The sequence below is a fragment of the Phocoena phocoena genome, chromosome 7 (genome assembly GCF_963924675.1).
Source record: "Phocoena phocoena chromosome 7, mPhoPho1.1, whole genome shotgun sequence".
Classification (NCBI taxonomy): Eukaryota; Metazoa; Chordata; class Mammalia; order Artiodactyla; family Phocoenidae; genus Phocoena; species Phocoena phocoena.
The window spans coordinates 55,427,369-55,444,379 of record NC_089225.1 but is presented as its reverse complement, the minus strand read 5'-3'; the positions used below and the strand labels follow the sequence as shown (position 1 = coordinate 55,444,379).

General features: G+C 43.7%; 1 protein-coding gene across 9 annotated transcripts in view; it reads right to left on the bottom strand.

The window, feature by feature from the left end:
• The window catches only part of RAPGEF4 (Rap guanine nucleotide exchange factor 4), a 321,867-nt gene that overhangs the window by 58,605 nt on the left and 246,251 nt on the right, over nucleotides 1–17,011 (bottom strand). For all 9 annotated transcript variants that reach the window (XM_065880400.1, XM_065880401.1, XM_065880405.1 and 6 more), the window contains 5 exons: nucleotides 8,628–8,712; nucleotides 6,218–6,278; nucleotides 3,925–4,001; nucleotides 3,365–3,511; nucleotides 1,384–1,499 (listed from right to left, as the gene is read on the bottom strand). In XM_065880400.1, coding sequence (XP_065736472.1) covers nucleotides 1,384–1,499; nucleotides 3,365–3,511; nucleotides 3,925–4,001; nucleotides 6,218–6,278; nucleotides 8,628–8,712 — 486 coding nt within the window. The remainder of the gene's footprint in view (nucleotides 1–1,383; nucleotides 1,500–3,364; nucleotides 3,512–3,924; nucleotides 4,002–6,217; nucleotides 6,279–8,627; nucleotides 8,713–17,011) is intronic.

Sequence of the window (17,011 nt, the reverse complement as noted above, 5' to 3'; positions counted from 1 at the left end):
AGAGTATCTAGATACCATATTTTGCTAGAGTAAGTTGTGAGGCTAAAGGAGCATAGACTCAGAAGTCGGTCAAGCTGGACTTGAATGCAAGCTGTATCATTAAAAGTGCTGTCATCCTGGGCAAGGAACTCACTTCTCTGAGCCTAAATTTTTCCATCATCTGTTAAAAGGGGTTGTAATAAGGATTAGATAAAATATGCAAGACGTTCTATGGCTCTTCAGTAACATTGTATTTCTTCCTGCCTTCTTTGCAGATATGCTGACTCATCCGGATGAAATGTCTGAGCCTTGGGCTTTCAGTCTAAACAATTAAAACTCATCATTTATGGTGAGTGTGTTGATTAATGGGAACATCCCGTTTACTTGGCAAAAAAAGAAAAATACTTGGGATGCACTCCATTTCAACATAGTCTGTGGCCGCATTTCTTTAGCTACAGAATTGGTGTTTTTATTACTCTAAGATTAAAAATTAACATTTAAAAAATGAGATTCTGTAATTTTTAAATAATTTCTTAGAGCTACATTTCCTAATTTCCCTAACTATTCAAATGTTCATACATTTGATTAAAAGAAGTCTCATGTAAGAAGTTGCAGCAAAAGATAGAACCGAACATAGAAATACAGAAAAAGAGTCAAGTTAAATGGGTGACCTGATGTTAAATGTGAAGCAAATACCCTCCAGACGTTAGCAGGAATAAGTATGGATGAGGCCAAATGGATGTTTCCAGGCCACAGTCAATAGACTGCGTGGGACTTGCCTGGTGGTCCAGTGGATAAGACTCTGTGCTCCCAATGCAGGGGGCCTGGGTTCGATTCCTGGTCTGGGAACTAGATCCCACATTCGGCAACTAAGAAGCCCGCGTGCCGCAACTAAGACCCGTTGCAGCCTAAATAAATAAATATTTTTTAAAATATAGACTGTGTTATATTTGAAGTGTGGGTTTCCATCGAAGATGCTCATTCTGACCGCACAATGAAAACACTTCTTGAGAAATCCTACATATGAAATTCAAACACCAAAGGTTCTCCACACCCAGGCGTCTACGTATCCCTTGAGCTGCCTGGCACTCCTATGCCCATTGTTCTCTCCAAAGCTATTGCCTTCTGCTCCAAGCTATTACAGTTGCACACAGACAGAGGGAGTGTTTTTTACAGTGGGGGAATATTCTCCCCCGAATTACTCTAGGCAGCACCGAGCTCGAAGCAGTGCCAGAAACGGATACATTATACTCTACACGATGTGTGATTAGTCAATAGAGAGAAAAAAAGTCACACACACTGCCGTCTTCCACAAAAAAGGAGAACGTGCTATTGTAGAGATGATGATACCATGTGAAAAGGTTAATCATAGTCTGGCATTTGCAGTGTTGGATGCAAACCTACTTTTGCTGAGGCTGTGAGTTTCCTTGATTAGAAGCCCTGTTCCCTGCTGGGACCTTCTCCAGCACCAAGACATCTTGGTCATGTTCTTTAAGTCTGACTGTATTCGCCTCAACGTCCTGCAAATACAAATTACACCACATACAGATGCTGCCGTTTTCTCAGACAATGAAAAAAATTTCAAATGCTTCAGAAACTCATTTGGTGCTTGTGATGCTAATTGTTGCATCTACAAATTAAGTCATTTTCAAAGTCAAGGGCTGGAACGGTCAGAGAAAGGACCAGATGAGGTTGGAGACACGTGGTTTTAAAAGTCTGCTGTTACCCGAGATGCAGAAAATCAGCTGAGGAGAGAGGAGTGTGCTCAGAGAAACCTTTGGGAGAGGGTGGTACAGCGGAAAGAGAGAGGAGCCAGCGCTCTTATTCTTGATAAATGTATGTGGCAAATAGCACTCAGCTTCAGCAGAGTTCTTTCATTCTGATTAACTTCTGAGGGTACTTAGTTTTCTTAGGAGTGGCATGTTTTCCCTCTAATCAAAAGACTTGTGAAAACTATCAGTTTGAAATGTGTTAAAAACACTTTTCAGTTATTTGGAATAATTTTATAAATTACATCCATGATAATGGTCCTAATCTGATTCTTTCAAAGAATAATTGTGGCCGAGTGCAAACTTCATGTGTGTCAACTTCCAAAAGAGTAAAGTTCAAATTTCAATGTCATTAAAAAATGACTTATTAAAAAAGCTTAATGCACGTTTCCTCCTCATTTGGTTCCTATTTTAAGAGACTGGATAAAAACCACATCAAATTCCATGTGGCGTTTTTTCTATATTAGTCAATGCTTTAATCTTTAACTTAACTTTTTTTGCATCAAGAGAACGCATCCCTAAGACAAACTTTGTTGTCAGAAATTTTGCTGCCAAAGGCAAAAGCTTAAGGTTGTGTAGGAATAGGTGTCCACACCATAAGGGATGGGAAGGAGACTGTAAATCTTCATTAAATAATGCCAAATGTACCAGAAAGCACAGAAGGTGCATTTAGGATTTCAGGGTAGGAGAGAGAAAGATGCTCAGGCTGGGAAAGGCATAGAAGGGAGTCTGCTCTGTGAGCCAGCAGGGAAGGGGAAAGAGCAAAGTGATCCTGGAGGGAACAGTGTCTCTGGGTGAGGTGGGATAGACCATGGGCCACCTGGGACAATATCACCATGCCCAGCGGTCCACAATCAGGCTTCCACCAGCTAAAGCTGGGTTGTCCCTCGTAAGGGACCAGGAGCTGGATGGTGGGGAGAACCTAGGAACCATCTAGTCTAACCATCACCCACTCTCACAAATACTTTAACAAGCTTCCATTAGGCCCATCTGCAGAGCCATCTCTAAGTGCAATCTCATGGCTCCTCCTACAAAACCCCAACTATTCTTCACCTACTTGCCAGAGTCTGAAATTCCTTTAGTGTGAATCAATTTGACAAAAAGCACTTGAAATGAAAATGCTTGGTTAGAGTAACCATGGTGGACATTAATTGCCACTAAAATGTAGTCACTTAATAAATCCAGAGGGAGTGTGAGGATATGAGAAAGATTCAGATTTGGGAAGAGACAGGAGGTTTAGGATAGAGAAAGACATGGAGAGGGAGGTGGGGAAGGACACAAAAGGGGAAACCTAGGATTGCAAAGAGAAATGTCTCAGGCTTTGACATTTTGCCAAGGCATCCCTATTTGTCTTCAGTGCTCATGGACCAGGTCAGGTGTGTGCAGGGTTATTTGGTCCAGCACAGCGTGGCACATTTGCGGCCTTACTGGAATATCACCTCTGGACCCCAGAACCCAGCCCAGCACATTGAACATGCCAGGTTTGTAAGCAAGGCCCTTTGGCCCTAGAGCATTCATTAATCACAGTGCTGGCCCAATTAACACTACACTCATTCTTCTTATCTGGCAAAAGTGAAAATGTGACGCCCCTCAGCCACACTTCACCTTGGACTCACCCTCAGGATCCGGTTAAAATCCTCCTTGTCTACTCTTAAGAAATGGCAGTTATCTTCTCGCAAGACGATGGAGGCAGCTCTCGGGGCATCATTCACTAGCGCTAACTTGCCAAAGTCATCACCTTCGTGCAGCGTGCAGACCACACCCTGGAGAGAGCAACACATCCAGATGAAGGTGATCCCTGAAAGGGAGCAAACACGCACCTGCACCCCCCCACCCCCTGCAAAACACTGTATATATCAATAGGATGTACCCAGGGATGTCAAGTGTGGGGGGAATCAGATAATTACGTTATAATGTTTCATTTCTCTTCCATTGAGTAATCTGGGCTAGGGCCTAACTTAAATGTATACATTATAATCCAGGAGCCCCAGAAAATTCAGTACTACTCTGAGTATAATAACTTAGATAACTTATGATTAGAGATGCTATAATGTCTTTTCTGCATAGAGTAACAACGTTGTAGCAAGCTTAATTGTAGCATTACGTTGTTAATACTTAGAACCACTAGTATATGGAGCATAATAAAGTTTCAGAAAGAAAAAAAGGATATATATACCTTGCCATAAATGACTACATTCACTGATCCTTTTAGAATAATGTACCAGGAGGTGCCTTCTTCCCCCTGGTTAAACACTAGATACAAAAAGATGAAAAGACTTATGACAAGAGTAGAAGCACATCAGTATAAATTACAGCTTATCAAATCATCATTTTTAAGTCCCCAGAATTATGCATTTAATTCCAGAAGGGAAAAAAAAATCACTGGCAAATACGAACTTATTCATGTGGAATATTACTTCCTTTTCTTTAGAATGTGAAAGGAACAGAAATATTGCACTCCTGGCTGTGCCCTAAAGATACGTATTCACTAGATACAAATTCACCAGCTATCGATTCCTTAAAGCAATACATTTCCCCCACAATTCATCAAAACTTACTAAGCTATAGAACACAGTTTTTAAAAGTATTCTGAATGGTAAAGTGAAGTTTGAAAACATGCAAATCAGCATTACATAGTGTTGATGGATGCATATCTACATATTTTTAAAAAAATGGGTTGGAATGATAACCGCATCATATAGGGTAGGAGTTAGCTTGGGGAGGGGAAGAGAAGAATGAGATAAAGGAGGGAACAAGGAGCCTTCACATGTAGAATTTCATTTTTTAGAAAATATAAAAAATGAAAATAGGAAAAAATATGGCATAAGGTTACTATTTGATAAAAAATGTTTTTTAAAAAGGTGTTTGTGGGCTTCCCTGGTGGCGCAGTGGTTGAGAGTCCGCCTGCCGATGCAGGGGACACGGGTTCGTGCCCCGGTCCGGGAAGATCCCACATGCTGCGGAGCGGCTGGGCCCGTGAGCCATGGCCGCTGAGCCTGCGCGTCCAGAGCCTGTGCTCCGTGGCGGGAGAGGCCACAGTAGTTAGGGGCCCATGTACCGCAAAAAAAAAAAAAAAAGGTGTTTGTAACAACCTCTAGTTTTTTGTTTGAAATATTTAAGTATTTCATGATAAAATGAAAACCATCAGTAAGAGTGAGTGAAAAGAATAAGCAAAGTTGCAAGTCATCAGTGATCATAAAAATTAAAAAAATATTAAAAGTGAACCTTTAAAATGTAAAGAAAAGACATTCTTACTAAAGTAAATATCAATGTTAGAAATACCACTTTTGATGACTAAAAGTAAAATATTTGAAACTCATTTTTAATTCTTTTTGCTTTTACAGTTCATGGTCTCTGCTTATTTGACTAACACAACTCAGTCTGAAGAAAGAGCAAGATTTTCCAAAGAATGTCTCTTGAAAAGTTAACACGTGTCCATTATAAATGTTTTCTATGTTTCACTGGGTTTAGGAAGTGTCAGTTTACATGGTGTGAAATTTATCTTTACTGTAGAACTCCTGAGAAAGGTAGCATGCTGGTGTGTGTTACTATTCTCCAAGAGAGATTAGAGAAAGAGGCATTTCCTGATCTGAATACACCACTAACCATGTTTTTCAAGAAGGGTTTTGTAGGACGAGTGGGAAACGCCAGCCGAAATAATTTTGCTCACTTTTTTTTTTTTTTTTTTTTTTTTTGCGGTACGCCGGCCTCTCACTGCTGTGGCCTCTCCCGTTGTGGAGCACAGGCTCCGGACGCGCAGGCTCAGCGGCCATGGTTCACGGACCCAGCCGCTCCGCAGCATGTGGGATCTTCCCGGGCCGGGGCGCGAACCCATGTCCCCTGCATCGGCAGGCGGACTCTCAACCACTGCGCCGCCAGGGAAGCCCTTACTCACTTTTATTAATATGAAATTTCAATTTCTTGCTCCCAAATATGATCACAGAACTAAACTACAACGTGCATGCTGGAGAGATACTACACATTAGTATTGCATAAATATCTGGGGCAAAGAAATTCTCTCAGGCTTGGAGCTGATAGTGAAAATGAGAGAAGAACAAGAAGGCAGGAGAGTGTGCCAGTCTAACCAGCCTCTCAAGAGACAGATTAGTTCCTCTCAAGCCACGAACTGAAGTGAGGTCACTGTGAGAAGGTTTTGCCTGGGGTTCCCCCTGAAGAGCACTGACTTCATCTCACCCTCTTTAAACACTGCTTGAGCCAGCAGGGGAGGGAGCAAGTGGAGAAACAGGCTGGCAACTGCTCCCAGGCTGGCACCCAAAACCCAGCGGGCTGCAGAGTAAGGGATACGTGCTGGGAATAATCACAGGTCCAGAAAAACAAATGGTGCCACATGACATCCTGGCAAGTCAGACCCAGGCCCAAGAAAGGGGAGCATTTGCAGTCAGGCTCCCATGGCACATCCTAGGGAGGGGGCCAGCCAGGCACCATGCACGATTACAGTCTTCACTTACACACGGTTCCTCCTTTGGCGTGAGACTCGAAAATGAGAACACCTGCTAACTCCCGTTTCACCTAGAAGGAAAAGAGAAAGAATGTGGGGAAAGGCCAGATTTGGGGGGGCTGGGGAGGGACTTGTTCTCTTTCTGAACGGTGCTAACTTCCACGCGGACACCTCCCACTCTGATTTGCTGCTCCTCCTGTCTAGAACCACTTCCACTAGATGTGCCACTAGATTTTTATTAGTTTTTTAAGAAATTGAAGTATAGTTGATTTACAGTGTATAGCAAAGTGATTCAGTTATGCATATATATATTTTTTCAGATTCTTTTCCATTTTAGTTTATTACAAGATATTGAATATAGTTCCCTGTGGTATACATTAGGACCTTGTTGTTTATCTGTTTTATACATAGTAATGTATATCTGTTATTATCAAATTTCTAATATATCCCTCCCCTCCTTCTCCTTTGGTAGCCCTAAGTTTGTTTTCTATATCTGTGAGTCTATTTCTGTCTTGTAAATAAGTTCCTTTGTATAATTTTTTTAGGTTCCACATATAGGAGATATCATATGATATTTGTCTTTGTCTGACTTACTTCACTTAGTATGATAATCTCTAGGTCCATCCATGTTGCTACAAATGGCATTATTCCATTCTTTTTTATGGCTGAGTAGTATTCCATTGTATATATGTACCACATCTTCTTTATCCATTTATCTGTTGATGGACATTTATGTTGCATCCATGTCTTGTGCCACCAGACTCTTAAAGCTTTTACAAAAGCTGTTTTATAAGCTAATTCATACAATACAACCTCCCTAGAGAGTGTTTAAACTTGGTTTCACGTGTATGAACTAGGCAATTTCTTTGCCTATCTTTCATCTTGGTGAGAGGGTGAGAGCAACCACAATATCAAGACTCTTGCTCCTGGAGGCTCTTCTTTGCATCACACATCATGCATCATTGCAAACATGTTAGAAAACTCAAAGTCTTCAAGTTGAATAATTAAGCTTAAATGTGTGAGCTATTTTTCTTAAATTCCAAACTATGGTCCCAAATCATGTTCTCTCTCCCTAAGAACCAAATAACCTGAGATCTTCCACAGTGCCTGGGTATCTGGGATTTGAGGTAGAAGACTCCTCCTTTCCACTACCCACAATCCTCCCAATTCCACCAAGGCTGGGGAAGTCAGAACGTGTGCATGCTGGGGACCCGGACAACAGGTAGGGAAAAGGGGTCTTCCCTCACTTCCCTCTCCAGCATGAGCTCGTGGACCCTCGGCTGCTGCCCCCACAGATGCAGGAGCTCCCCGGGTGAGGCCCCCGGGCACTAGACCTATCCCACCATGGAGAGAGTGAAGATGACAGCAGGGTGGTGGGAGGGAGGGGAGCCTGGGCTGGACCAGACCTCTGGATACTCCATGTAGGTGAGCAAGCTCCCGGATCCCCAGTAGTGCAGGGAGTGGGAGGGATGTGAAGGCAGTCCTGTCTGGGTTGAAGGGGGAAGGATCTGGAACCCTTCTGCTTGGGGTTGTGGTGAATGCCTCACTGCTCTCAGTGGAGACCTGAACTCTACCCGCGCCCCCCCCCCCAAAGCAGGGACTACAGGCACTGCCACCATGTGAGAGCGACAGCATAATATCGCCTAGTGAGCTGGGAATGAAAGACAGATTAAGCAGATGGGCATTGCTGAGGAGTCCAGCATAAAACCTGTGATCCGTGGATGCTGAAACAGCTTCTTTTATTATCATCATTATTGAATTATTAGCATATAGGAGACTTGTGTTGCCTGGAAATTGTGTTTCTCTGTCCCTCCTATGGCAGGAGACATTTCTGTCCGCTGTTCTTCTAAACACCCTAGTCACGTAAAAGTTCAGAGTCAGATACGGCCGTTGGGCCATTTTTCACTAGCAGGTACTGCTCTTGTGCCCTAAGATATCTGAACTAATGCTCTCTTGCACCTTCTGCTTCCTTCCTCAATTTGGCAGCAAACCTGGGTGGAGCTGGCCCCTTGGGCCAGGGCTGGTCGTCTTGATTTCTTCCCCCGCGAGCCCCGCTCCCGCACGCGGCTCTACATGTCATGGAAGGGACACCCCTCTTAAGGCCTGGCTCTCTTGTCTAGGTATGCGGGTTCCAAGACTCAGGAAATTTGAAGCATATGTTCCAGTTCTACTCACATCATGCTGCCTCGGTGTTTAGGGCAGCTACTAATAACGTAGTGATACTTGATCCTTCTTTGGTGATTGCACACGCGCATAGCTTCCTTAGCATCTCGTGAGAAACAGGAGGGGCCGTTTGTGAGGGAGAATTCAGGCGTTCCTGCCCCTCGCCCACACTCTCCGATACTCTCCTTCAGGCCGAACAGTGCATTTAACTCAAACTGTGCGCCCCTCCCCTCCGCCTCAGCTAAGAGACAACTTACCGTGGTAGAAAGATGGGATAAGGCTTTAATGTGAAGGAGTTCTTCATAGATAATTTCTAGGTCATCCACGGTCCTCTGGCCAGGTCTACAAAGAAAAAAAAGTAACAAGGAAATAATGAGATAAAAGTCATTACTAAGGGCTTGAAATATAGAGGTGACTTCGGGGGTCAGTAACATGTTCAGGGAATTCTTAGGAGAAATCCCGATTAAAAAAACATCGGCAGAGGGAGAGAGTATGCTATGATCATTCCTAAAGGGATCTTTGACATGAACAACATGTTCCTTGATGGAAGGACATGGAAGAAATCAGAAGGGCACACAATCCCCTTCCTTTCCATCTCAGAGGGAAGAACATCTCTGTTCACACTGTAGTTGGCTAACTGACCTCTTACTTTGTAGATGTTCGTTCTACAAAATTGCTTTCATCACTACCTTAATCAGTAACAACAAACTTATCGTTTTAGCATCACTAGGAACTATTGGTTCTATCAACTTGATCAATCCAAATTTCTTGGGATCCTGCTATCTTAGCTTAAAAGAATAATAATGCTGTTGTCACTATTGTTTTGGGTTATGTAATAGGCTTCCACCACAGGACTCAGATAAAGGATGCATATAGACAACATTTTCTCACCTATCCCTGAGGAAGTGAGGGCATGAGATGGGCAGAAGGCAAACAGTAGTGTGTGGGATTAGTAAAAGAGGGAAAGAAGGGAAGAATACCCCTGCATTTCCCCAACTCTGTTCCATGGAGGACTACTGTTCCATGAGATGTTAATCAGTATACTATGTACAGTTTTTTCCCTATAATTTATTATAAAACTAGTACCTAATAGTCTGGGGCTTGTGGGTATTATGGACACTTTGGCACAGGAGGACTGAGTGGATTGCTGATCATCTTTCATGTCTATAATAATTCTGGAATCACTAATAGAGTTTAATTATGCATCAATGGTAAAAGGCATGACTGGTCAGTAATTTGGATTTTCTATTGCTCTCTCCAGTCATAAGAAACCCTGACTAATATGTTTTGGAAACTAAAAAACAAACAAATGTGTTATTAATTCTGAGAGCGCTAGGAAGGCAATCTCCACATTGATGGACAGGTGACATTCACTCTCAGCTAACTGCTATAGTCATGAGTGTTACCTATTACATAATCATCATCTGTCTTATGCATTTTGTCCTAAAATTTCAATAACTTGTGGTATTATTTAATGTTTCTGTATATTAAACATTTAAACCTCAATGAGCTGCCGATGGTGTTCCATCATTACACTGTAGTTTAAAGAGTGCTCCTTGATCAAAAAATTCAGGGGGTGTTGGTGTACTGAGCAGGGCACTGGGTTGAGCGTCTGAAGATCAGGTTTTAACCTTGGTGCAACCATTCACCAGCTGTGTGACATCAGAGGCTCAGTTTCATCTGTAAACTGGGGACAATATCTTTCTGAGAGTGATGTGAGAGCTAAAGGAAGTAGCGAATGGGAAGGTATCTACATATTTATTTGAGTGAGCGAAAAAAAAAAAACCCAGCAAAGTGATATTCAAAACTTAAACCCTTGCACGAGAAAAACAAACTTACAAATTAAGTATGACTCTTGGTTCAGCAAATTACATCTAGAACTTAGTCAATTATTAGATAAGTACTTGGAGCTATCGAAACTGAATTGTAAATATTCTAAAAGAGTTGAGTTAGATAATTTTGCACCTATATTCCAGATCAAATGGGAGCTAACTGGAGGAAGAAAACTCTGCATCCCTTGGGCATTACCTTCTCAAGGACAGCTTTAACACAAACAAAAGAACATGATATCCTTCTCTTCTAGAAACAACAGAGGGTATATTTCCTAATGCCTGCCTGTACTAAATCCATGACCCAGGGAGATGCCAGCCAGGTTCACCTCCTGCCAAGGATCACCACTTAAGGATACACCGTGCCCCGATCTAGTGGAATGCAGAAAGTAGGGGACCCACCGAAGGAAAAGCTATGGCCCCAGGGACTCTGAAGGAGCCAGGCCTTCTTAGCAAGGGGCCTAATCTACTACTTGACTTAGACATGGGGATTTTGAAACCAGGACCCTTGGAGATTTAAAAGTCAATTGAGTCACCTCAGTCCATCTACTACTACAGAGGCAGCTAATGTGAAGTCTCAAGGTGGGCTTAATAGGATTATGGCTCTTCAGCACAAGGGGCAGCCCTGCTGTTCCTGCTACTTGACATCAGCCGCAAATAGCACGGACACTCCTAGAAGCTTGGCTAAAGGAGAACAGGGTCGCCAAGTCTCATTCTCAACTCCATGGAGCGGGGCTGTTACGGAGGGAGAGGAAAAACTCAGCTGGGAAAAGAAAGGGTTAGAATTTAGCTCTAAAATCTTGACAGATTCAGAGTTGGAATTTGGGGAGCAGATACCTATGAGTTTAGGAAGAGTTTTCACATAATATCAACATGAAATCCACACTGATCAAGGTTTACAGATTAAAAAAATAAATCTGCCTTTAGGATCTGTAAATCCCATTATATTAAAGGTCACTGAATTTCATCCAAGAGTTAAAACAGATGATGATGAAATCTGACAGACCCTCAATGCAGCATACTGAAAATGTGACAGTGTGTCAAGGCTACCCTTTGAGCCGCTGAGTTAGTCTTAGGACCTGCACCGAAGTGTGGGAGAAGACAGGTAAAGATGGCAACTTTCAGGCTATTTTCGAAACCCACTCAACTTCCCACTGCCCCACACTACTGAGCACGGCCTGAAGCTCTCCTCCCCCAGGCCATTGCCCTCCTCGATCTCTCCCTGGTCTTCCAGACGTTTCTTCTCAGTGTCCTTTACGAGCTGTTGTTTTTTTGTTCACCTCCTGAATTGTGCTGTGCCCCCCAGGCTCTGCCACCTTCAGCTCTGTTCTCACTTCGTTCTACCTTCTCTCCGTGGGAAAAGTCCCCAACTTTCATCTATACGATGCCGAGACCTAAATCTTTATCTCTAAACAGATTTCTCTCTTGAGCTCCAACAGCTTCCTGGCCATCAATTCCCAGACAACCCACAAGTGTCACAAGCTCAGTCTGTCCAGAAATGCTCCCTCATCATCATACAAGGCTCTCTTAAAGCAGGTCTCAACTGACTTTCCTAGACTCATCTCTCTTTCCTCTCTTCACACCTTCCCTCATGGCTGTCTATGCTCTTTGCTCCAGGGATAACCAGACATCTCCCTGGTCCTCAGACACGCAAAGCTCTTTCTCGCCTCCAAGACTCTTCACGTGCTCCTCTCTTTGCCTGGGATTTTTAATTTTTTCCTGCTTCAAGCCCAGCTCAGATGTCCTCTCGCCTAGGTAAAACTGGTTCTCCAAAATGTATTCTTCCATGGCACCTGATCCAACTGCTGTGGCAATTACAACGTACTGTGAAGGATGTTATTTGCTTAAAAATCCGTGATTTTACACTGCTCTTCTCAAGAGAAGCAGCATCTGGTAGTGCAAAGGGTGCTAAGTTAAAAACAGAAACGGGATTTGAGGTCTAAAACAGGAACTTCCTAGGTGCCCAACTGGTCTAATGCCTTGTCCCTACATCTGTAAAAACAGGGATAATAAACCGGATTGTTGTAAAGATTAAACGAGTTAATATACACGAAGCATTCATACTTTGGAAATATGGCACACATGCAGGATGGCGTTATTAAGGGGGAGGGTGTTCAATCCATCTCATCAGATGAATGCATGCACAAGTTCTCATGATTCGTGCGGAAGTCAAGGTCTGCCCAGGGGAGATGGCAGCAGTGCCAAGGACCAGTTCCTGTTCTGTGGCCTGAAGGAAACAGGGCCTTACGCTCTGTTATCCTTCCCACTGAAGGTCCATTAGGACAAGGTGCCCATGACACAACTCACTTTAGGTACAGCACACATAAGTGTCATGGTAAGTAGTTAATTATTAATGGAGGGAGGAGACAGGATGAAAATGTTGGATCTCACCTGTTACTCCAAATCCCATTCAAAGATAGAAAAGACAGATTTTTCTGTAGGATTATAAATGTATTCATCCAGTTTTAAGAAGTTACCATTTTAGACCAGCTGAAGGTATTCAGTCTAACTAAGTCCAGATCAGTGGGGGCCTGGACAGAGATGACCATGAAAGGCCAAGCAGCACCTGTTGGGTAGGACCCTTCTTATGGTCAGAATTTTGTCTGCCATGCTAAAGGTCTGATAGGAAAGATATTTAGAAATCCAAAACAGCATTGAAAATAAGTAATGTCACCACGACAAACCATAACATAGCACTATCCGTGGACATGAGAGTTTCAGGAATTCTTGGGTGATAGGAAGCAGATAGGGATAGAATGGCTGAGATGTGTCTGGAGGCAGACACAGCCCTGGACTCACGGAAGAGACCATCACAGGAGGGAGACAGCACTGCTGATAAGACAAGGGCAGGAGAGGGTCCCAGGGCTCATCAAAATACTGCTCCACTCAGGACAGGGGGCCGCTGGGCCCCTCTCCCACTCTACGCGCCGAGCAGCAGCCTGCCCCAGGGTTCACTGCCAGGCTACACTCGAGACCTGCTTCAGAAGGCGCCTGAGAAGGAAGCGGAGGCCTGGGCCCTCCTGCCAGACACAGAGGACGGAAAGAAGTGGCAGCTCTCCCAGGAGGGACTTCCCGGGAAGGGCTCTGTTCTGGGAGAGCCTCCTTCGTTTGGCAACTAGTGGGAAGACGGTAGTGGCTTCACCCTGCCTGCCCCCCTCATGCCTCTGATAAAAAGCAAGGCCTGTCCGGAAGCATGGCCCCCACTGCCTTCACAGGGGTGGGAGTGTGGATGGCCAACCTGCAGAGACCCACGTGGAACTTATTCTACCCCTGGACCTCCATTCATCAATAACCAAAACGAAGAAATGTAGACTTCCACGGGGCTTGCTGGATGCCCTGGAGAAACCCGTGACAGCCATCTGAAACAGAACGGAACAAAGCCTAGAAACAGTTTAGTCTGCGAGTCCTAAATAACATCCCGAATAAAAGGGAAAAAAGGAAAAAAACAAAACAAAAACGAGCCTGTGGTCTACAGTGGTCAGTGTCATCACAGGGCAGGCCACTGTCCCTGGGCGATCCACCCAGGTAGGAACCAACTTTTTGGTCCTGTTTACAGCACGTGTTTTAACAAGGTGAGAGAAGTCAGGACTGCAGGGTGTGAACAGACTTGCTTTAGAAAATGAGCATATTCACAGTTAACAAAGCAGCAAAAGCGTTCGGGAGAGGTGTGCCACGAGGTGTTTCCATGGACGTGCTGTTAGGGTTGAAAGTTGAGGGAGGCCCCAGAGAGGAGGCCAGATGGAGTGAAAGTCGGTGTGGCCAGCCTGTATCCACCGAATCAAATGGGAGCCCCTCCCCCATCCCAGTGGACTCTGTGGCCGCAGTGACAGAACAAGCCCAGCCAAGCCGGAGCCGCCCGCTCAGAGCCGCTGTGCCATCTAGTGTCTCAGAAGAGACTCACCTCTCTGCTCTGGAAACAGACGAAAGCACTCTCCTCTCGATGTACCCCACCCCCTGGAAGAGCGTCCGACACCACATCTAACATGGAGCCATCCCTACCACGATCACTGAACAAAAGCGGGTTCGTCGTGGCAAACAGTGGCATTAAGTACCTCTCATGCTTTGGTCTTTGTGGGGCGGACAGAGAAAAAACTGGAGAATAGATCCTGCAGATCAGCCCCCAGCCTGTTCCAACAGTAATGAAAGGGTCCCAAGGACTGAAGGCAATTTGGCTTTCAAGAGTCAAGGGAACACTGTGCCCCACGCGGGAGGAGGGAACTCCCAACGCACCTTCACAGAGGACATGCGAGGCTGGGGAAGTGAATTGACTCTCCCGGCTGCTCTGAGTGGCAGCCGGTGAATGTACCTGGTCTTTACTCGTCCTTCTCCAGATGTCACAGGGAGAGGTATTAGGCATCCCTGCTTCTTTACAAATCTGCGTGGTGCCACATTGATGTGGATTTGTTGGATCCTGCTGTGGAAAGGCCTAGTTTCTGCAGGGGATGCATTCCGGCAGCAATGCCTTAGTTACAGACAAGATAATAAACGGGGATGGAGGGAGAGGCATTTTATACATTAAAGGATGGGAGGACTCAGGTGATATTGGAAGCTGCTGGTAAATACAGTTTTATCAAGGAATTTATCAAGGTCAGAGACAGAGCAACTCAGTTACTGGAACGTGGATAAAACGAGGGATTCGTCCAGGCACTAAGCAGGCACACTGGTATGGCCAGTGGTAACCTAGGCAGGTGAAAAGACCCAGTTCTTCGAGAACTGTCGCCTAGTAGACATATTCCCTGGTGCATGGGGAAAATACCCAGAAAAGTCAATGTTATAAATATCTAAGCAAGACCTGATCACGCGTCAAAATAAAGGAAACGCTTTATTATTTTTTTCTTGGGGGTGGAATGCTTTATTTTGGTGGCAACACTTCACCTCAACCCACCCGATCCTCTTGCTTTCAAGTCATTTCTCAAGCGTGGATCGTTTCCCAACACTCTTCAGATCTTGGGATCTCACCTCACCCCCCTTCCCTTAAAGGAAAGTTTGGTGTGGTTTTCCACCCCCTTGTCTAAAAAACCAGCACAACATGTTTGTTTCTTTCTCTTTTCACCTCCCAGGACCCTTGCTTCCTAAGAGTTAGCAGTTAAGTATTTGAGTCATTCCAGGAGCTTGGTGACTTGCCATTTAAGGTGTCCTGCCCAGCTCTGTCTGCTCACTTCCCTGCCACACCACCACCCCTCACCTTACCTTTAACCCAGAAAAGGACATCTTAAGCTTATCAGATACAATTAGGCATTTTCTAGTTCTGATAGCAAAGCCTGTGCACACGGGGATTCTTCCCTTCTCCATAAAGTTGGAAATGAATACAGTTTACAACTGCAGTTAAGGGTAAAAGCTTCATGAATATTTGAGAGAAATGAAGTCATCCCCATCAGGACATGGGGTCAGGGTTCTGTGATTCAGGGCCTCTGAGGGCTAAGTGTTTTGGGGACAGTGTGATTTGAGGTTTTTCTTGTTTAGAAACCGAATATGCCAGAAATTCTCCCAGCAGAAGTGTTTACTATAAGGGCACGATAGAAGTGTACCATTAAACCTTTTAAAAGGTACAACTATAAATATTTTCCTTTAAAACACTTAAGCAGCAACTTGAGAAAAACAAACAAATTTGGATAGAAGCAGATAGTATAGCAACCTGCCTTTGTGTATAAGACATACATGTCAGATAGAAAATGCAAATGTTTTTTGAGCAGATGCTATGTGGATATATTATTTTTCCTTATAAAAATTAATTCTTCATGAATCAGGGACAGAGAGATTATCCATATTTCTTTGGACTCCACTGCTTGTTCAGTAAATCCACCAGAGAGGAAGAAGTTTAGGCAATCCATTAGAGAGGAAAGATTATTATCCATGAAAAAAGTGAATGAAACTGGATTTGGAGTAAGCAGACTTGGGCTCAGTTCCTGGTTCAGCCACGTACACTACTGTGTGATGTTAAAGAAGACACTGGCCATCTACTAAGCTCAATTTCTCCATCTGTAAATTGTGGATAATAACATGAGTCCTACTCAGTTCATAGTTATTCTGAGGTTCGAAGAGGTGATATATGTGAGGTCACTATTTAAAACGTAGAGTGCGACTCACTTTTAGTTGTTAAGTTTTGTTTGTGATCCTGGCTAGTGTGTTGATATAATTTTTTTCTACGGTACATTTGTACCTCATCCAGGCCTATACAGTAATAACTTAATGAGATGAGACTGCTCTGCAATAATTATTTTAAAATCAGATTTCCATGACATCTTTCCTCAGTAATGCTCAAAGAACAAAGCCAAGAGACCATTTTGAAGCCTTTTTGGCCTGGGATAGGTGGTAGACCACAGAACAGAACACAGGATCCAGAGTCAGAAAGACCTGGACCAAATCCTGAGTCCACCACTTTCAGGATGAACACAGGCAAGTGACGTAACCTAAGCCTCACTTTCCTAATCCGTAAAATACGGATAATATTAATAACTACCTCATGGTTCTGTTGAAAGGATTGAATTAGACAACTGTTGAGCACCGTGCCTAGCACACGTGTGTTCAATAAATGTTGGCTGTGATTAAATACTATTACATTTGTTTTTCCATTCACAATCCCTTTGTGAAACTGGGAGAGAGTAAGCAGATATTAAATTTATAGTTTAAGAGATCTGTAATCTGGAGATGTTGGGGGACTTACCGGTAACTTGGTAATACTAGAATCCGGGGCTCTTGTGCTTAACATTACTTTCACTTTATTTAGCAGACTCTTAGGTCAAATGCATGTATCTCAAATGCTGTCCTTAAATTCTTAAAATATAATTAATTGTGATCTCATAAAACTCAAT